This window comes from Sceloporus undulatus, chromosome 6, assembly GCF_019175285.1.
Source record: "Sceloporus undulatus isolate JIND9_A2432 ecotype Alabama chromosome 6, SceUnd_v1.1, whole genome shotgun sequence".
Taxonomy (NCBI): Eukaryota; Metazoa; Chordata; class Lepidosauria; order Squamata; family Phrynosomatidae; genus Sceloporus; species Sceloporus undulatus.
Genome location: NC_056527.1, coordinates 63,765,043 through 63,786,481, shown reverse-complemented (window position 1 = coordinate 63,786,481; position 21,439 = coordinate 63,765,043). Strand labels below are relative to the sequence as shown.

Genomic DNA, 21,439 nt, shown 5'->3' with positions numbered 1-21,439 from the left:
CAATGTTTGATTCAAGGTACAACAACTCATTAACCATTATGTTTTTCTCATTATCTAGGCTGAGCTTACCTAGATCCTCTGTGGTCATTATTTTTGTTTTCTTTATGTTCAGCAGTCAGCCTGCCTTTGCAATTTCTTCTTTGGCTTTTGTTAGTAATTCTTCCAAATTGATGATGTTTTCTGCTAGTAATATGGCATCATCTGCATATCTTAGATTGTAGATGTTCCATCCTCCTAGTTTCACTCCTCCTCCTGAATCTATTTTCTGTGTACAGGTTGAACAGGTAGGGTGATAGAATGCATTCTTGCCTGACCCTATATTTCTCCATATTCTGTTTTAAGAGTAGCTTCTTGTCTTAGGTACAGATTTCTCATCAGGACTATCAAATGTAGTGGCTCCTCCCCTGAATACAATATAAAGCTCTTCATGCTTCTTAAATGAACAAATGGTTAAGCTTCCTCCCTCCCTCCTTCCCTTCTCCATTTTGAAGTGGAAGGGGGGCAGGCATCCAAAGATATTGATGAAAAATTGGAAAGGAACACGTGATGCTTGAAAGGATCTTTACATATGCAGCACAGGGACTGTGATTTAAAAGGCAAACAAAGCATCCAAATTGCAGCACAGGTTTTTTTTCCCCCAGTTTATAGGGATTTAATTTATTTTTAAAGCAATGCCCATCTTCGGGGAAATTGCTTGTTTCTGACTTGAGCTAAACTTTTTGGTAGTACAGAATGCATATGTATTTCACCCACTTTGAAATGATTAGGATAAATGTTTACTCCCAGCCATTTTACTCCTCAGGGTAATATTAAAGGTCTCTGTTAATGACCATTGCTGGGAACTGGTGGGTCAACCCTACACTATTTTTAAGTGTATTTCATCTCCTTCTGCTTTGGCACTGTGTTGTCAACATAGAAATATCCCCCTCCTTTCTTGGCCTGAGCCAAAAGTGCAATTATTTCAGATGGGTTGCCTGTATTTTGCTGTTTATTTGGAACTGCATCTTCACATTATTTTTCTCTTTTAAAAAGGCCTTTCATGGGGTATACCTCTGGATGTAGAGAAAGAAGAATGCTTTAAGGGTAGTCAACCTGAGTATAAAGAAGTTCAGGTCATTTTCTACATTCTGTCTGTCTGTCTGTCTATCCTCTGTCTGTCATCTTTCTATATTCCTAAATTGATCTGAAATTTTTTACTGCTCAGGTTGCTGAATACCTTTGAAGCATTTCTTAATCAGAAGATGTGGCATAGGTTATGGATCACTGGGATGACTGTATGGAAGAAACTAAAAAGAAAAAAGGCATCCAATTGCTTTTTTTTAAAAAAATGCATATAGTTGAGAAGTGTTTCCCATTATTGGGAATGATGGTAGACTATTTAAGCCATTTGTGTTCACATTCTGGTGGATAGCTTTTTCAAAAGATCCACATCCAAGTCTGTTGTAACGTATGATCCTCTTTATCAGGTACACCTATGACCAACGCTACAGAAAGGCCCTTGAAATTTACCTCACACTGAGACATAAAGATGTTTTCCAGCTGATCCACAAACACAATCTTTTCAGTTCCATCAGGGACAAAATTGTTCTGCTAATGGAGTTTGATTCAGAGGTATGATGGCTTTCGAGTGTTTTTTTAACACTTCTTTGTCTGTAAGAATTTTAACAGAGTTAAGAAATGTGATCTTACCATTTGAACTTCATATTTTGGATAAAGTCTCATGGATAAAAATTTAGAGAGCCAAAAGGTTGAATACATTTTGTATTTCCAAATCTTTTTTGTATTGCTGACTCCTTTTTTCTTCAAGGGACCCTAAAAAAATTTAAAATTGTGATCACATAACACTGGGAAAAATCATTCACATTTTGTATTACTTGTATCCATAAATCTGCAAGGAAGTGTTCACATATTTGAAAGATCATTATAAAACACGGAGAGACCAAATATAAGACACTTGCAATAAGCATTAGCTGAAAAAAAAACCACAGTCTTTCTAAATAAATACAAAGCATGGGTCAAATTAAATTCACTACACACCATACGTGCGATGTAGGTATTCTCCACGTATTCCAAATTCGGTGGTGGTTAACTTACTATTGAAAGATTACACATACTTCAAATTGCATTAAAGAAATTAATTGACTCTGCCATGGCAAATTCCCTTTCATTTCAGTTGGACAAAACCCTATGGAGTAGGGAATACTTTGATTGGAGAAGCGCTGGATCTGCTTTCACTTTGTCCACTCAGTTGCTGTTTCTTACGTCTTTATCTAGATAGACAATTTGTATCTTATATCCCAATCAGTTTTTATTTTTCCTTGGGAAAAATCCAGGCTCTTACGCTCCTCCCTTGCCTTTCTTGCCATGAGGAAAATTAATATCCTAGATTTATTGAAATTAATGGCTTATTACAGGGTGAGCAACCTTTTTGGCCCCAAGGACCAAATGAGTATCAGGTTGGGAGACACATAGGTGGTTGAATGCACACACACACACAGATGGATGAACACGGTAAAAGCCTCTAACTGTGCCCCATCCCAGCAATCCTGCTCAAAACTGTAATGTCTCTACTGAGATTAACTGTATTGGGTTGACAGTCTCAATAAATGTAGTGTCCCTTCAGAGGACCAATAAATATGATTGGTTCAGGGGATCTAATAAATATGATGTTGATTCAGTTATCCATTCATACTGAGGGCAACTCATAAATATGGTTTAGATGTTCACTTCTTTTTTCAATGGAAAGAACAGGGTAGGATATTTGCACATCTGCAGCCTTCATGTAATAGTAATAAAATTTATTCGGTCTTTGACCAGTATAAAAACAAAATCACACAAACAGCATATCAGTATAACAATAACAGGTTAAAATATAAACTGCAGCCCTCTTCCTAAGGAAAATGTCATCCTAGCAGGCATCAGGATGAAAGTGATATAAAGAAATTTGGTTAATTTACATGTAGTTTAGTATTTTCATGGTTTTCACTTTTATTAAGTGTTCTAATGTAATGAATCTGTAGCTACATCAATACAGATAAAGCCTACAAACCAACACACTTCCCAAAGCAAAGAAAGAATGTTTCACTCTCTTCAAATGCCAACTGTCTTGGCTGGCAAAGGGAACCCTGATTTGCACTGTGGATTGCAGTTTTAGGCATTATGGTCCAAAAGACACTGCAGAAATAATCCACTTTGAGACCACTTTAACTGCTCTGGCTCAGTACTAGGGAATCCTGGGAATTGTAGTTTCTTGTGGCACCAGAACTTTCTGTTAGAGAAGGCTAAATGACTCACAAAACTAGTTCACAGAATTCCCTAGCGTTGAGCCAAAGCAGTTAAAGCGGTCTCAAACTGGATTATTTCTGCAGAGTATTTTGGAACTATGATAAAACAGCATCTTCGTATCGCACCTATATTAGCTGCTTTCTTCTTCCCAACTTATACCTTGTATCATAAACCATATAGCAATGTTCATTGTCTGCAAGACAAAGAGTTTAATCAAAATCTGTATGCATGTACATCTATATTTTTAACTTTTTGTTTTTGCTTGTATATGTATATATTCCATAGAACTACTTTGTGGCAGATTTGCTGGTGTTCTTTACACCACAAAAAGATGCCCATTTAATAACTTGAAAATAGTCTGTGATACATATTTTATTGCACTGTTGTCTTTATAAACAGATTAGACAAGCCAAAATCTATCCATTTTTAGGTAAGATGAAAGGAAGATAAGACTTTTTTAATGTAAAATTCTTGCTGGAAGATAAATGTCTGAATGTCACTCTTGTAGTTGCCAAATTTCTCTTTGATGCAGCTAGGATTATAACCCTGTATGTACACAGGACACTTAGAGTTGACCAATTTTTGTGATTCTTGAACTAGTGTGGAAAATTTTATTTGGGGAATTTAATAACATGTATATTTTGATGGAGTACTTAAATTTTGGGACTATGGACCCAAATTAAATTATGACTGACTGACTGACTGACTGGCTGGCTTTTTCTTTGGTTTTGTTTTAGAAAGCAGTTGACATGCTTTTGGATAATGAAGACAAAATCTCTGTAAGTATAACGATTTCATTATTCTGTTGTTGGCAGGTTACCTCCTGTCACCACTTCTAAATAATGAGAGCAAGACTTTGGCCAGAGAAGTAGCCGTGACTTATTCCTTAATTCTCTTTCCTTTTAGATTGATAAAGTTGTGGAAGAATTGAACAACAGGCCTGAATTACAGCATGTGGTAAATATGGTGTTTTTTGTACGGATCTCCAATAGGTGCCACCTGAGGCATAAAGAGAAAAATATTTCTACTTAAAGGCTTCTAACTAGTCTCTGCCTTCAACAGCAGTGATGAAAGTGGCATGTTATAGAATAATTTCATGGGCAAAACTCAAGCACTGTCTTTTGATTAGCAACGTCTGCAATCAAACATGAGAAAAATAAGCTCCTACCTTTATTAAGTGATTTAGGACCTAGGTCCTCTGTTATAGGTGTAAGCAGCTTGGATGGAGCTGAAATCCAGCAGGGACAGCAGCAGTCCTAAATATTGGGGGTAGACTGGTGGGAGGAGCACAAAGTGGCTGGATGTCTCTGATTTGGAAAGCGAAGATAGGGCACTTTTTCAGGCTGTGAGCTGCAAGAAGGGCTTTGGAATGCACTATTCCATCTCTGCTCTATAGTAACAAAGCTGCAAAATTATCTGGGCTGACAGATGTTGGATGTACCACACTATAACTGACCAAACTCTTTGGGCCTATCAAAAATTAGTGCATCTTCCCAAACTCTCTGCCTTCCAGATGTTGCCCTACAATTTCTACTATCCTTATTTATTGGCCATATTGGCTGGGACTGATAGGCATTGTAATCCAAAACATCTGGGAGGTGCTGGGTTGCAGAGGTCTGACTCCCTCTGGATGTATCTCATTATAGTCTCTGAAATTCATGAAAAGTCAATCTGTCCATGGATGACAAGACTTAAGACAGCAAGGTTTAGCCTGAGCACTTTTCAAGAATGAAGTTTCATCTGGCCATCTTTTGTGATTGAGGACTAGGTTCCCAGAAAGATATGAGAGAGTGCTGAAAAATTCTCAGCCTGACTCACCTCCCAAACTCTGAGCATAATTTTGTCACTGTAACTTGAAATAGGGTTCTTTTGTATTGTAAATTGCCAATTTGCAGGACTGTAGCTCTAATTTCTGAATTTCTTCAGATCAAAGGTAGAATCATGTCAGTGGAAAGTGTGACATTTTCAAATGCTGAACGCCAGACCATCATAAAGTTCCTATTCCACCAGAAGAAAACTCCAAAGGAAATCCATGAATATATGATGTAAACATGGAAGGACAAGTGCCCATAATACTCAGCTCTGAAGAAGTGGTTTGCCTACTTTTATTGTGAAGATTTTGAGACTGAAGATGCACCAAGGTCTGGGAAGCCTTCAGAACTCCTGAAATTGTTGAGCATGTTGATGACCTGATTTTGGCAGATTGGTGAATCTCAGCTAAAACAGTTGCTGAGGCACTAGAGATAGCCCAGGAACACACTGGGTTTATAATTCCTGAGCAGTTGGCTATGCAGAAGCTGTCAGCCAAGTGGGTACTGAAATGTTTCAATGCTGACCAGAAACAAAATTGAGTGAATCCTTCCAAGTTGATTTTGCAGCATTTTGAGCCACCTAGTGATACTTTTTGGAACGATTCATCATTGTTGATGAAACATAGTTATATGACTATGATCTGGAAACCAAACAACAGTCCTTGCAGTGGTGAGATTCAGATTCTTCACAGCCAAAGAAATTCAAAACTCAAAGATCAACGAGAAAGGTCATGGTCACAGTTTTTTGATGACTGACTATCTCCAGAAGGCCAAACAGTTAATGGAGAATACTACCGTGTATACTCGTGCATAAGTCGGCCTCATGTATAAGTTGAGGGCAAAATCATGGATTTTGATATGACCCATGGATAAGTCAAGGGTCAAACTCAGGTGCATGTAACAAAAAATTTAAATGGAGGGGGAAAAACACCACTTTGCTCTGTCCTTCTACCTGTCTACACCTCTCCCAGGAGTCACAGTCTGGGCATGCAAAATGTGGACACAGACCTCCAGTTTCCCTCCCTTCCCCACAGCTTTCCCCAAGGCTGATGGCTTGCGAAAAGGGGGACAGAGACCTCTGATTTCCCTCCTCTCTCTCCTCCACAGCTTTCCCAAGGCTCACAGAGAACTATTACAGTATTGACCCGTATATACAGTCGATCCTTCTTATACACAGATTTTTTATACATGGATTGAAGCATCCACAGTTTGAAAATGTTCCAAAAAAAGTATAAATTTCAAAAATCAAACCTTGATTTTTCAATTTTTATAAGGGACACCATTTTGCTATGTCAATATATTTAATGGGACTTGAGCATACACTGATTTTGTTATCCACAGGGGATCTTGGAACCAAACCCCAGCATATAACAAGGGTCCACTGTACATCTACCTAGGATTTTGGAGCCCATTTTTGGGCTTAAATTTTTCAACGTATAAATGAGTATATACAGTACTCTAACTTTCTGTGCTGATTAAAGGACACATTGAAGGAAAATCGACAAATAAAAGTGCTCTCTTTTTGCTGGACAATGCACCTGCTGACAAGTCTGGCAAGATAATTGATGTTTTGAACAATTTGAGGTTTGAATACACAGACCATTCACCCTGCTTACCAGATCTTACTCTGTCTAACTATTTCCTGTTTCCAAACCTTTAAAAAAGAGTTTGAAAGGAAGAAAATTTTCAAATGATTCAGAGATGATAGCAACCTCAGAGCAGTATTTCAGTGACCAGATACCAGATTTCTTTATTATTATTATTATTATTGAAGAGTTAAAGAAACCTGAGAAACGATGTGCCAAGTGCATCAAACTTTGGGTGAATGGTTGGAATAGCCTGCAGGTTTCATGGCTGTAGGTCATTTCCTTCTTGGTTGGGTGGAGAACTTTTCAGCACCCTGTCATACTATTTCAGACAATGTGAAGTGTTAGCCCGAAGTGGCAAGATTTAGGCAGAAGAATTGTCAGATGTGGGGAAGGAATACTGATTATGATTATTATTTTGTAAAGATCTCATTCCCATCCCTTGTGATATAAAGAGGACACGGAGTTTTGCATTTACATCTAATTTTGGCATCAAATATGCTTATCAGTTTTTCAGGGCTAGAATATTTTGTCAAGATTAATATAGACTTGTCTAGGAAGAACACCTAATTTTAAGTGTTCATGTCTTTGTGCTTCTACTTGGTTTTGTAGTATTTGCATAAATTGTTCAAGAGGGATCATCACAAAGGACAAAAGTATCATGAAAAACAAATCAGCCTCTATGCAGAATATGACCGGCCAAACCTACTTCCATTTCTCAGAGACAGCACCCATTGCCCTTTAGAAAAGGTAAGGACTGTATCTTAAAACATCTCCTTCTTTGACTGGATATGAAAGCTATTAGTTATGTAGCTTCTGTGGGGATTTCAAGGGTTTGGTCATATCTATGGGACACTTTGGCTTTTCCTAACAAAAGTATTACCAAATGGGTTTTTTTTCCCCATTTGTAATTCCATTTCAACTTGTATTAGCTACTCTATGGCTAATGCTGTCCTCTGCTGGAAAATATGAGAATTGCACAAGTCTTTTTTCTGGACTTGGATGTAATTCTTTGACTGGGACATGGTTTTTCCTCCCATTCTTAGTTGTTGCTGTTTTAGTTTAAATCCTTAATAAGTTTCTAGTTCTAAGGCACACTTGATAATGTTAAATATAGTAACAAAAGACATCATAAAAATAGTGGCAGTATAAAATGAAAGAAAAAAGCGAGCATCTCACTAGGATAAAATCATATACCTAAAAAATGAATTAAAAGCTGCCCAAAAGACTCTTCTAATAAGGTTAATATATTTAGGATAAATGCCTGGAGAATGGTTTTATTAGGCAAAGAAAAAAAAAGAATTCTTCCTGAACTGTATCTCTTCAAATTGCAAGTGGGAAAATTGCATATCTCTATGCTTCTCTTTTTAAAAATTCCTTCTCATGCCAAGATTCCTAGTAAAAGGGCTTTTTTGTTTGTTTGTGTAAAGATAGAAAAGTCTTCAGACATGCAGTCCCCACTTACAGTCTCTTTGATCAAGGAAAAAAATCCTATTTATGGGGATGGGAGTTGTATTTCATTAAGTCCCCATACGGGCATCCTTTAACCAAAATCTATTCACTGCCTGAAAATTTTTCATTCTATATCTTTTTCATTGTTGTGATTCCTTGTAGAATGATATATGATGGGAATAGGAAAGACAACTTCGCTCTTAAAGCAGGAAGGAGAAGGAAGCACATTATGTAAGAAAGCACCTGGGTTTCTATATGGTGTCTCCGCACCTGAGAGCAGCAGCCACACCTGGCCCCCTAACAAATGCATCTATAGGGCTGCATTCACACTGTAGAAATAATCCAGTTTGACACCACTTTAACTGACATGGCTCAATGCTATGGAATTCTAGAAAATTCACTTTTATAAGGCATTTAGCCATCTCTGTCAGAGAACTCTGGTGCCAGAACAAACTACAATTCCCAGAATTCTATAGCATTGAGCCATGGCAGTTTAAATGGTTTATTTCTGCAGTGCAAATGCAGTGTAGGATGCATCATCAGCGAATGTTTGCCACATTCAGATCTTTCACTTTAGCTATAAATGTAACACATATTTAGTGTACTTTTCAAAAATTATTCAATGAAGAACTTCCAAAAATGTTGCTGAAAGAATATAAATAAAATTGCTAATGATCCTTGAGGTTTTGCCAAAACAGCAGTGCAGTTCTCTATATGTCTACTTAGAAGTACCTAGTTAGCCTAATATCTTAATGAATGGGTGTAGTGGGAATAGTTTAGGTTGGTATATTATTCTCATTTAAGTAGTAATAAATCCAATCAAACTCAGTAGGAATTATGTCAACGTATATGTATGTAATGTTGAACTCATTATTATTTTGGGAAGAAGTTGGTTTAGAACTATTTATAACTATGTCCTATTATTGTACCAATTTTACAATTTAAGGCTCTGGAGATCTGCCAGCAAAGAAACTTTGTAGAAGAAACAGTTTATCTTTTGAGTAAGTACCTACATATTGAGGAACAGCAATGTCCTTTTTGTCTTTTATTCAAAGATGAAATTTTCAATCCAATATTTCTAGGATCTGGATTTTTAAATCTCTCCCAGTCTTGAAAGCAAGTTGAGTGAGATTCTTCTTAAAGTCAGGGGAAAATCTGAAACAACTGTCTTGATTGCCATGTTTGTCTCACCTCTAGCTTCTGAATATCAACCCAAGTGTAAAGGTTCTCCAGTGCTCTTGAACATGACAAATCTCTAGGTGAAATGAAGACACTGTTGCAACAGCCACCAAAAATGTTTTTCTTCATGTTCTTGCCCTTCTAATATTATTAAATAACGGTGCCGTGAAAGATATAGAAATTATTCTGAGCATGCAAATTTGTTTTTAGCAAGAGTGCAAGACCATTCCTTCATGTCAGTCCTAAAATTATACATACACATCCTAATCCAAAATTGAGAGTCTGCTATTTCTGAGCTTTACAGTGCAATCCTTCATGGTTTCTCAGTATGGCTTACTCCCACATCAATATCTATACAGAAGATTGCAGCCTTAGTCTACCCCACTCTGCTATTCCCACCGCATTTTTAGAGATTATCTCTGGCCCACACTAGAGGACTAAACTCTTACTGTTAGTTAATAACTGATCCTTGTTTACTCTCTTGCAACAATTGAGATGTATTCAGGCTCCATTGATTTCACTTGGATTGATAGAAACTCCTTTAATTCAGAGAGATAGTCATTTGTGTTGCTACAAAGATTAGACTTGAGATGGTACATTTTAAAATAATGAAACAGAGGATGAAGATGTGCCCTTTACAGATTGTTCTTTTACAATTCTCAATTTCTTTTACCTTTCTAGGTAGAATGGGCAACAGCCGAAGTGCTCTGAAGATGATCATGGAGGAATTAAATGATGTAGATAAAGCTATTGAATTTGCTAAAGAGCAAGATGATGCAGAACTTTGGGAAGACCTCATCTTATTTTCCATTGACAAACCACGTAAGCAACGTCAACTTTGCTTTTTAAAAAAGAAAAGAAATCCTTTGTCATGCTTGTGAATATTCACAAATGCAATGAGATTTCCTTCTCCTCCCCTGCCTTACTTCTGAAAAACGTCTCTGAATAGTTCACCATCAGTTCACCCATTGGACCAACAGCACTGGATCCCAATCAGTTTGTAGCCATGTGTTTGAATGAGTGAGGGAGTATATATGTGGTTTAATTAAATATGAAAAGAACAGGAAAAGCAATATAATGTATGCCTTGATAGTATAAAAAGAATACTGTCAGATTGGTTTGGCCCATTTGTTCACTAGAAGCAAACTGAATTGCAGTATAATTACTATAGTTAAATTGCAGTGTAATCACTGAAGTACTACAGCATACTAAATAAATGACATCTCATTCTGCAGCATCTGGCACTGATAAACATAAATGGTGACATTATTCCACAGCTGCTGGGACACATGCTGTTGCCTGCTACATTCAGTGAAATGCTAGCATGTATTTCTGTTTCTGAGTATTCTCCATAAAGATCCTTGGGCATCACAGGTGAAAAGTTACATGCAATATGCTGATAGAAATTGCAGAGCTTTATAAAATGAACTTAAATTAGAAAAGTAGATCTTCTGCCAACACACCAATTTATTTCTTATTCATTCCTAAGAGTACTGAATGCCACCTGAGAGACCAACTCTGTCTTGAAAATGAGTGAGACCCTCCCTTATTTCCTATTTGAATATCAGTTCTCCATATGAAAGAGATATATTTCAAGACCGTACCAGTTTATTATTATTACAGTATTTAAAATCACATGTGTTTGTACCATTTATAGATGTATCTCTTTCATATAAGGTTAATTGGGATATTCTTTGGGTTTTGCCTTTGCTCTAGACCAGCATTAGTTCAACATTACATCCCCTCAGTACCAGTTTGGTGGGTGGAATGAGAAGAAGGATTTTGTTTCCCTCATTTTCTTGTGTTGACGCTGATGTACATTTCCTGTGGGCTATTGATGTTTAGTCAATGGGAGCAAAATCCATGACTGTAGGGATGGGGTGGGCATCTATTTGATCAAACATGGATCTTCTTTTGTTCTTCTTATATTCAGTTAAGAGCCATCTTTGTGTTTCCACAGCTTTTATTACTGGCCTGTTAAACAATATTGGGACCCATGTCGACCCAATCCTACTGATCCACCGCATTAAGGAAGGAATGGAGATTCCAAACCTGAGAGATTCACTGGTAAAAATTCTTCAAGATTACAATTTACAGGTAACGTTTTCCTGGTTTTCTTTCTAGCTTTGCCTGTTCCTCCTCTTGGTTAATTTTGCCTTGAAGGATAGAAGGAGTGCAGTCAATTAAGGAAGTCAGTAACAGTTAAAAGAGGAATTGTGCCATGATACATATGCCGTTGTTGCTGCTGTGTGCCTTGAAGCCATTTCCAACTCATGGTGATCCTAAGGTGAACCTATCACAGAACTTTCTTGGCAAGATTTGTCCAGAGCAGGTTTGCCACTTCTTTCCTCTCAGGCTGAAAGAGTGTGGCGTGTGTAGTGTCACAGGTATGTTATAATGTTCTGTGTGACTTTATATTGCTACCTAATGATATAGAACTGTTATTACCCTTTTTCCCATTGCTGCTGAATGTCACCATTATTTTCAGTATAGTCTCCAAAAAGAAAGAAAGAAATTGTAGTGGCAGATTATGTCAATGGTTATTTAGAGATAACAGACTTTGGGTAAGATACAGATGCAGTAGAATTCTCAGTACAATTCAGTGCACTGAATTCAAGACACTGCTGGTATTTCATGCTAAGTCAAAATTCAGAAAGAGTAGACTGTATCAATGCTTCTGAAACACTTGCCAGCAAAATTGGATCTGATTCTGCATTGCTTTTATTTTGTAAATGTTTGCTTCACCAGTGCATTAGATCTCTTCTGCCCTTCCTTTTTCACTGGTCTTTATAATGCTATTCATTGAGATAAACTCTCCAGCAAACTGTGGCACTTTCCAAAAACAGGTGTCTTTAATCTGAGAACATGTGGCACTGGAATTTTACATAGGAGGATTTCAGCTACCTTGAAGTAGTTTTCAAACATTATCATATTGCAGCATAAAAAGGAAAATGGAAGCAGGGGAGAAGAAGAGAAGAAGAAAATAAACTTCTACTAACTTGAAGTTTTTTCTGTCTCAGCCTGCTGCCAGCTGGTACATGAAAAGTCCCTATGGAAGTGTGTAAAGAAACAGTCACATTTGGGTGTAGTCCCATCATCATTGTGCATTTCTGTTGATACACAATGCATGGCTTCACTTTTGTTGCTGGGAATAGAGCTAAGCATGGTAGTAGAGTTTCCAGCTCTAATAAAAAACATGTTCCATGCCTTGGTACCCTCTACCCATCTCACCAACAGATGCACAGTAAAAAAAGAAATCCATTAGAGATGATTAAGATAATTCCAAGACAAATAATGTGACCTGGTTACATTTGTTATCTTGATGCATTTTAGTTTTAGAACAGTACCTTGGGGTCCACCATAATGCTTAGAGGAGGAGTATGATGATCACTAAATTTAGTAATGCCATTGTCATTGCTGGGAATGATTTAAGTCTACCTAATAATAATGGCAGTACTATGAGATGAAGGTGTTCCAATATTCATGACTAGGCAAGACATAGTTGTCTGTCTGGAATTAAATAGAAAGTAAGTTAAAGCTGCATTCTAAAAGTGCTTGTATTTTATATCTCAGTTTTCAATGAGATGAATATTAAATCATAAATAAAGTAGACTACTGACAACTGCAGTTTAATTTATATAGCCATAAAATTGTGCATTCTCTTAAAGTGGAGCCACTCATGCATCAAAAGTGACACATGCCTGGGAGCAGTGTTTAGCTAACAGAGAATAAATTGCTGTTCCACTGGCAGTGTTTTCTTATTATAATTAAATCACAATTGGAACTCTGACAAGGCTGCCAGAATGAACCAGATTACATTGAAATTTAGGCAATAAAACAGTAATTTCCTAATTTTGACTCTCGATATATATATATAGTATCATTTTCAGCAGCCTTGCTTTCCAACACTTATAGACAAAAATCAATATTTTGCTTTCACATATAGGCAAAAAAGTATATGACCATTTAGCCAGAGTCAGTCATGGGATTTTATAGAGCCTTCTTATGCATCTCTTATATCTTGACTTTGTTTCCCAGTTCAACCAGTCCTGTCAACTCATGCTACTTTCACATCTTCAAAACACCAGCACCACCACACTTATCTTCTTTGGTTCTTACTCTCTTGGCTGGCTATTTTCACCTCATGCTGTTCCTGAATTCCATGCTGGCAGTTTTGCTGACAAAAGATGAGAGTGACAAGGAAAGTGCATGGATCTCATTAGAATGTCTACAGTTCCCTTCACCTGTGTTCTGTCTTAGGATGTCACATAGACATTCACAACATATATAGTCAGTTTCTTTTTTTTTCCCTTCCGCACACATACCTCACCTCTCCTTTTGTGTCATCTTGCTTGATGAAGAGATCTAGAGATCATGAAAGCTTGCTCACATTTTTGTAACTTTGGGTTGGTTTGATATAAAAGCTCTGAGAATGCAGATATGCCATTCAGAGCTACCATGGTAACCATCTACACCAAGGTATCTTTTGGTAAGATACTCTTACATGGGTGCATTTTTCTTAAGACCACATTTGCCAAAAATAGGAAAAAAAGATCATGCTGTAAGTCCAAGAGAAAGAAGACAATTGTCTCTTCTTCAGGCTAAACATACCCAGCTCCCTAAGTCTCTCCTCATATGGCATGGTTTCCAGACCCTTCATCTTTTTGGTTGTCTTCCTCTGGACATGCTCCAGCTTGTCAACATCCTTTTTGAATTGTAGGACCCAGACCCAGACCAAGTATTCCAGGAGAAGCCTGACCAAAGCAGAATAGAGTGATATTATTACTTCCTTTGATCTAGACACCATACCTCTATTCATGCAGCCTAGAATTGCATTGGCATGCTTAGCTGCCGCATCACACTGTTGACACATGTTCAATTTGTGGTCTATTAGGATTCTTAGATCCCTTTCAGATGTAGTCTTGTTAAGCCAGGTGTCTCCCAGCAAGAGGCTCAGAATCGACTCAACCTGGCATCCTTCTGTATGTTGCTAAAAAGAGTACCCAGCTTGCTGGGGGCAATTAGCTTACACATTGTAAACCACTTAGGGAGTGCTTAAGTGCACTGATAAGTGGTATAGAACTGTAATTGCTATTACTATTGCTATTCTCACCTCACTTCAAGCACATCAACTACAAAAAGAGCAGATCTTCCCTGCTGTGGACTATACTGCCAAAGTCCAACAAGCAGCAGGGTAAAACATGACAGCACATTCAGTAAGCATCTTGTCTTTTGCTCAGATCCAAATCCTGATGATTTCCAGCTTACAGATAATATGGATTCATGCCCATTCCTGTCCATCCAGTGGCTGTTTGTTCCATTCCAACACAACGTAGCCCAACAACATTGCAGGTTTGTTAAATGGGCAGCAAAAGTCCAAACTGCCCAGGCATGAGAGAGACTACTCTCCTTCCTCTCCAAGGGCCAACCCCCCCTCCCCCTGAATCATTATTATTACAAACTCCTACAAAATAGATTTGTCAGTGTAATACCACTGCAAGTATCTCATTGTCAATGTAATGCCACTGTCAAGGTTCACACAATACATGTGATAGTGCAAAGATGAGACATATCATCAACTGGCTGCAACCTTAGTGAGGATGTGTGTGGGACACAGACAAGTTCCTTTCAGCTAGAAACTTTTGTCCTTTTCCACTGGGCAGAACATACCCTTCACTCTGTCAGTCCAACATGTACACCAAAGCAGACTGCCTCAGCAAATTCAATTTGCAGCCAGGTGAAAGGCCCTTCAAGTGCCCCATCTTGTAACACCTACAACAGTTTGACTCTTCTGGGTAGACCTCTAATGTATCACTCCAATTCTCTACACTTGATCCTAGCCAACAGCCCGAGAAGCCTTCTTATTTCCAAGATTCTCCACATTCATCACTCTGTATTGACCGAAACACCTGTCTCTCACTGTGCAGGTGCCCTGGTTCTTTGAAATCATTTGAGTCAGGGCCTGTTGCTACATTTCAAGCCGGACTTACTCAAATAAGCACCCAGGAAATTGAGTACAAGTCCTTCCTGAGATAAGGATACCATTGCAGAATGGTCAGCACCCCAGACATCATGCAAGATCTTTGGTGTATGTCCAGCTCTTTAGTTTGTATCTCTGTAATGACCTGGAAATCCTTGCCTACACTGGGGCTAATGTAAGTTGGTTTCTCCTGTTGCTCAAGTTAGGATGGTGCTTAACTGCTTCCCTCCCAGCTATAAGTAGCCTTGACCCCAAGAACTTGAAAAGATAGGCTGCCTCTTCCTTATCAGTGTTATCAAAGTCTGGCAAGAGACCTATCCAATTCCATTCTCTCTTCCTGAAGTCTTACTGCTTGTCTTTCCCTATCAGTGGCTCATAACTTCTTTTCTTGAAATGTTCACCTATTCATAAAAGATCTAACCAAATCTCCCTCTGAACCTATTTGTCAAGTGTATTTTGACCTTTAAAGTGGCCTTTCCAGCCACAATAACATCAACCACAAGAGTATCAGAACTTGAAGCGTTGTCTGTCCAGAGTCACCATTTTCAATATACACTTGGCCTATTTTTATAATACAGTGGTACCTTGGGATACGAAATACCCAGGTTACGAAATTTTCGGGATACGAAAAAATTCCATAGGGAATTATTGTTTCGGGTTACGAATGTTTTTTCGGGTTACGAAAAAACTTTTGGTGCTTTTTTCGGCTTTTTCGCACGGAATCGCGGCTTTTCCCATTAGCGCCTATGGCAATTCGGCTTACGAAGGCTTTTCGGGTTACGAAAGCGGCCGCGTTACGAATTAATTTCGTAACCCGAGGCACCACTGTATCCAAAGTTTAGAATATTTCCATATTACCAAGACCTGATCCTTCCCGGCAGTAGCCCCAAACACTCCCTGAAAATAATGGTACTCACCAGACACCCTTAGAGTGCTCAAAATTTATATCCAATCTCATTTCATGTATTTAGATACATATTTCATTCCCTTTCATCCAGCTTCCCTGGGTGAAAACATTTGTAGATCCACACTAGCACAATGGCTCAAAATCTGAATAGCTGTACTTAATGAGTCACAGGCCCAGGTCAAGGAAAAATGCAGCTCACCACATGAGTCTGACAGCCATATCAGGTGTTTTCCCACTAAAGTACCCATATCAAAAATCTATACAACTGCAACTTCAGCTTGGTGTAGGCCTTTTCATAGACACTATTTTTGTAGTATTGCAGAGGCAGTCTTTGACAGGCAGGTCCTTAAAACTATAGTAGACATAAATTAATTAATTAAATTAATACTGTCAGCCAGAGAAGTGCTCCTATAGAGAACAGGCATGCTGCCTGGGATGCCTTCTGGAGCCCCTGCCAGAGAAGATAGCACAGGTATTTACTATAAAAGGTATATACCTGCTGAAGAAGTCCGTGGGAGGCATTTGACCCACCCTTATGGTTGCTGATGGGAATCCAGGCTCCCTAGACTTTTAAATCCTCCTCACTCTGTTTGGCTGTAATCACCAGATGCATACATGGGTGATTTCTCAGATGAGGAAAGGTGAGTGGTCACCCTTTGAGATACTGAGATGCCAATGGGACCAAGTGTGGAACCCACAACAAACTACTGTATATACTCAACTGTAAGTTGACTTCATGTATAAGTCGAGGGCAGGTTTGGGGGCCAAACTTATGGATTTTATATGACCCGTGGATAAGTCAAGGGTAAAACTTAGCAGTATGTAACAAAGGATGTAAAGAATGAAGCAAAGGAAAATGACGCTAAAGACCTCTAAAATTTTGACAAGCATAACTGTGCTCACCCTAAAGGCTGTATGGATGAGAGTAGAGGGGCTGATGCTTTTTTTAGGTGCTCTGAGAAGAGTTTAAGCTCTCACCTTTCGCCAGGGCATGGTTCCTTTTTGGATAAGAGTTAAAGTACAGTACTTACATTGACCCATGGATAGGTTGACCCAGGTTTTTTGGGTCAATTTTTTGACTAAAATTTCTAGATTTTTACATGAGTATATACAGTATCTTCGTTTCATGGCATCACATGACCTTACTTCTCCCAGATGGTGAATGATAACAATATAAGGATGAATCTTTTCAGATTAAACCCCATAGATCAGATTGGAAACAGTTGATGTATAGTTGGCAAGGGGTACAAAAGTCATTTTTTGTGTTTTTAAGCCACATGATTTAGATTTAATGTTGCAGCAGCTTTGCTGTAAAAAATAGACATGCACATGCAAAGTTAGCAAACTGGTCACTAGGGGGTGTGTTGTAATAACTTATTTAAGGACCTGGTAGTCCTGACACCTGTTAATAGCATTCATCCTCTGGTGTATGGGTATATTTTTATTTTTTTGTGGGAAGCAGACTTATGACTCTTTCCTTGTGTGATCCTAATTCCTTTAGTTCACCTAGATATGTGTATCTTTGACACATTGTTGAAGCCATGCTTGACCTCCAGAGAATATGTGTGTGTGTATGCCTGCTCTGGAGCCTTCAAGTTGCCTGTTGATTTATACTGTGCTCATCATTCAGACCTTGTGTTCTGTATTAAAGGATGCCTATTGATGGAAAGAACAAAAATACCATTATTCTTTATAGATTTATGGTTATGCAGATTTTCATGACAGGATCTCAGTACAATGGGACATAATACAGAAAGCAACCATCACCATACAGATGCAAACATTTGTGTACGAAAGACAAAACACGAAAACAACTTTGTATCTGAATGATTGGTTAAGGTACAACAATCCAGCTCCATAGCAACTGAAACAGATTCCTGCAACACTTTGTCCGCTTTTTTGTCCACTAAGGGCAAAGCCAGACAAGATGACTAACCTGGGGCTTGTTTCCATAACTACATGTTACAGAGAGAGTAGAGGAGGAACTCTACAAGAGTTTTCCATTTTCTGCATTGTTTGTCATTGTGTGTAATTTCAACATAAATGATACCTTTGAAGAGATTTAGGCCTGTTACAGACTGCCAAAATAAAGCTGCTTCGGGTCTCTTTGGAGGTATGCTGCTTAGATGATGCCTGCAGCCGAAGAATCCGGAAGCTGCACCAAAGCTGCACTCCGGTGCTTAGGAATGGCCTCCGGACCTCCGGACTCTTAGGACTCATGCATCATTTAAATAGCATACCTCCAAAGAGACTCAAAGCAGCTTTATTTTGGCAATCTGTAACAGGCCTTAGTTTTTTAAAAAGCTCAAGCAGTTTTATTCATTCAGATGTACTGCATAATTTTTCTACTTTTACATGTTATACAGTTAATCTCTGGGTTGAAAAATTAGGTTCTTGTGCAGATCTTTCTTTTTCCTTGCTTTGTTGCAGTGTTTTGATGGTTAGAGAAATATGTTTAACAAAAGCTCATTTTCTAACAAGATTGCTAATACATATTTCCACTATGTTTCTCTATACCACTGGCAGTATTTTGCTGCTATTACAGTATTATTTGATTTACAGTTCAGTTCTAAGCATATCTACTCACAAGTCCCACTGCATTTAGTTGAAGCTTACTGGTACTGTCAAAGAGACAGCCCCAATCTTGTGCATTCTTCATCCTTTTTATAGTCATTTCTATGTATGCAGAAAAGGAATCTTTACTAAACAGATCTCATAAGGACTTTTTCTAATGTCCACTGATATTTAATTTCAGTTTCTGAGCTAATCAACAGCAGAACCTCTTTTGCTATTAGATAGTGAGGTACTCAGCTCAAGTGGCAGAATTGGAGGAGAGAACTGTGTGTCATGCGCGTGCCCTGCCCTGTCCCACCTAAGCTAGTCTGCTTTTGTCCAGGAGAGTGAATGATATTGTCCCATAGCCAGTATTAACAGAAGATTCATTTGCCTATCGAGTCAGCTTTTATATGTGGAATGGGAGTGGGCTCCTTAGGCAGGAAAATGTCCAGGCCAACCCCCTGCCATGCAGGAACTCTCAATCAAAGCATAACTGACAGATGGCCATCCAGCTTCTGTTTAAAGACTTCCAAGGAGGGAGATTCCACCACTCTCCGAGGGAGTATGTTCCACTGCCGAAAAGCTCTTACTGTCAGGAGGTTCCTCCTAATATTGAGGTGGAATTTCTTTTCCCCTTGTTCCAGGTCCTGCTTTCTGGAGCAGCAGAAAAAAAGCTTGCTTCCTCCTCAATATGACATCCCTTCAAATATTTAAACAGGGCTGTCATAACACTCCTTAACCTTCTTTTCTCCAGGCTAAACATGCCCAGCTCTCTAAGTCGTTCCTCATAGGGCATGGTTTGCAGGCCCTTCACCATTTTAATCACCCTCCTTTGGACACACTCCAGTTTCTCAACATCCTTTTTAAATTGTGGTCCCCAGAACTGAACACAGTATTCCAGGTGTGGCCTGACCAAAGCAGAATAAAGTGGTACTATTATTTCCCTTGATTTAGACACTAGACCTATAGATGCAGCCTAACATTGCATTGGCTTTTCTAGCTGCTGCATCACACTGTTGACTCATGTTCAACTTGTGGTCTACTTGAACTAATTATATAATATACAATTATATAATAATTTTATATCATATTTTAAATAATTTTGTTCATCAAACAGTTTGTGTACAATGAACCATTAGAAAGCAAAAAATACTGATGTATAAAATATCCACTCAATTATACACAGAGAGACACATTAGCTGCATCTTTTTCATGATTGTAGCCACCTATGAAAAAAGTTCTGGTTTTTAGAGGATTCAGATTTAGGGATTCCAGATAAAGAATATGCAGTCTGTAGCAATCTGGCAGAAATGAGTGTGAAAATCATTTAGAAACATAACAGTCGTGGGGGAAAAAAGCAACTATGATTTCACATGATATATATTAAACTGTTGTAGATTGTGGAGTTGTGAATTTGTGATCCAGTGGCCTTCCAGTTTAAGCCAGTGAAGTAATACTTAACTTTTCTATACTTATACAGATCTGTTTCTTTCAGTGGAGTCACTGGAAGGGAAATTGGGGGGGAGGGAGACTGAGGGAAAAATAATAATATAATAATATAAATTATGTATTTTCATCCTTTGCACAGGTTGGAAGGGAAAACCTGTTGAATTATTATCACAGTCATATTCTTTTGTCTCTTAGATTTTGCTTCGGGAGGGATGCAAAAAGATTCTTGTTGCTGACTCACTCTCCTTGTTGAAAAAGATGCACCGAACACAAATGAGAGGGGTCCTTGTGGATGGTAAGTTTAATCAGTGAATCTTGGGAAGTTATAGAAACAAAATGGGTCACCATTATAAACTTGCCCTCAACTATTAAGTATCTCTGAATGATTTCCAGTTCATTTTATTTCATAGACGTGTTTAAAGCTATGCATTGCAATATGGTGCTATTAAATCTTTATTGGACATGGAGCTTTTCTGAATGAAAAATGAAACTTATTATTAATAATATGCTCTCTTCAAATGTCTTGTCTCTTTGATTGTTTAGTGTGCAGGATTATGTGGGGCATTTACAAATGTTTACATCCTTAAGAAGCAGCAGTTAATGTAATTCAGTTTTAGATGGTGTATTTCTTATAGTGAAGACCATCAACCTTTGGAAATGCTTCTGTGTGAGACAGACATTTTCTAAACATTCTCAGAACAACCGTTAAATGTTTGTTTGTATTTTTACAGAGGAGAATATCTGTGAAATGTGCCTTGCTCCTATATTGCCTACAGGTATGATACTGTATTGCTCATGTGCCTCTTTTTGGAGCTCTAAATGAATGGTGGTTCTGGTTGTGATGTCTGTCCTGGCATTTTGCAGCCAACTCAGCCTTGGTTGCCTTCCTTTCTTTGTAGTATCTGAAGCAATTATGGAAATGGGGCAGTGCCATATCAATCAGAGTTTGGGGAAATTGCCTTTTGGATCCCAACTCCCAGAATCTACCAGACAATATGGGGGCCATGAAGGCTGGGGCTTCTGGAAATTGCAGCCCACACTGTGAAAGCAGTTCACAATAAACTCTTTTGCAAACATAACAAAAGGTTGAACTCATATTTGGGATCATGCCACTGGGGTGGTGGAATGAGACTTTGCTACAGCTCTTTTAAAAGAGCTATGACAGTGCTACAGGTCTGCAAAAATGCCACAAATACAGCCAGGGGATTTCGGGAGGCAGGCTGTGGGACAAGTA

General features: G+C 38.4%; 1 protein-coding gene across 1 annotated transcript in view; it reads left to right on the top strand.

Moving 5' to 3' along the window:
• The window catches only part of VPS41 (VPS41 subunit of HOPS complex), a 122,269-nt gene that overhangs the window by 97,108 nt on the left and 3,722 nt on the right, over nucleotides 1–21,439 (top strand). The window contains exons 19-27 of the mRNA XM_042474407.1: nucleotides 1,467–1,611; nucleotides 4,023–4,064; nucleotides 4,192–4,242; nucleotides 7,295–7,432; nucleotides 9,081–9,135; nucleotides 9,995–10,135; nucleotides 11,274–11,410; nucleotides 20,401–20,500; nucleotides 20,937–20,981. Of these exons, the coding sequence (XP_042330341.1) occupies nucleotides 1,467–1,611; nucleotides 4,023–4,064; nucleotides 4,192–4,242; nucleotides 7,295–7,432; nucleotides 9,081–9,135; nucleotides 9,995–10,135; nucleotides 11,274–11,410; nucleotides 20,401–20,500; nucleotides 20,937–20,981 (854 nt within the window). The remainder of the gene's footprint in view (nucleotides 1–1,466; nucleotides 1,612–4,022; nucleotides 4,065–4,191; nucleotides 4,243–7,294; nucleotides 7,433–9,080; nucleotides 9,136–9,994; nucleotides 10,136–11,273; nucleotides 11,411–20,400; nucleotides 20,501–20,936; nucleotides 20,982–21,439) is intronic.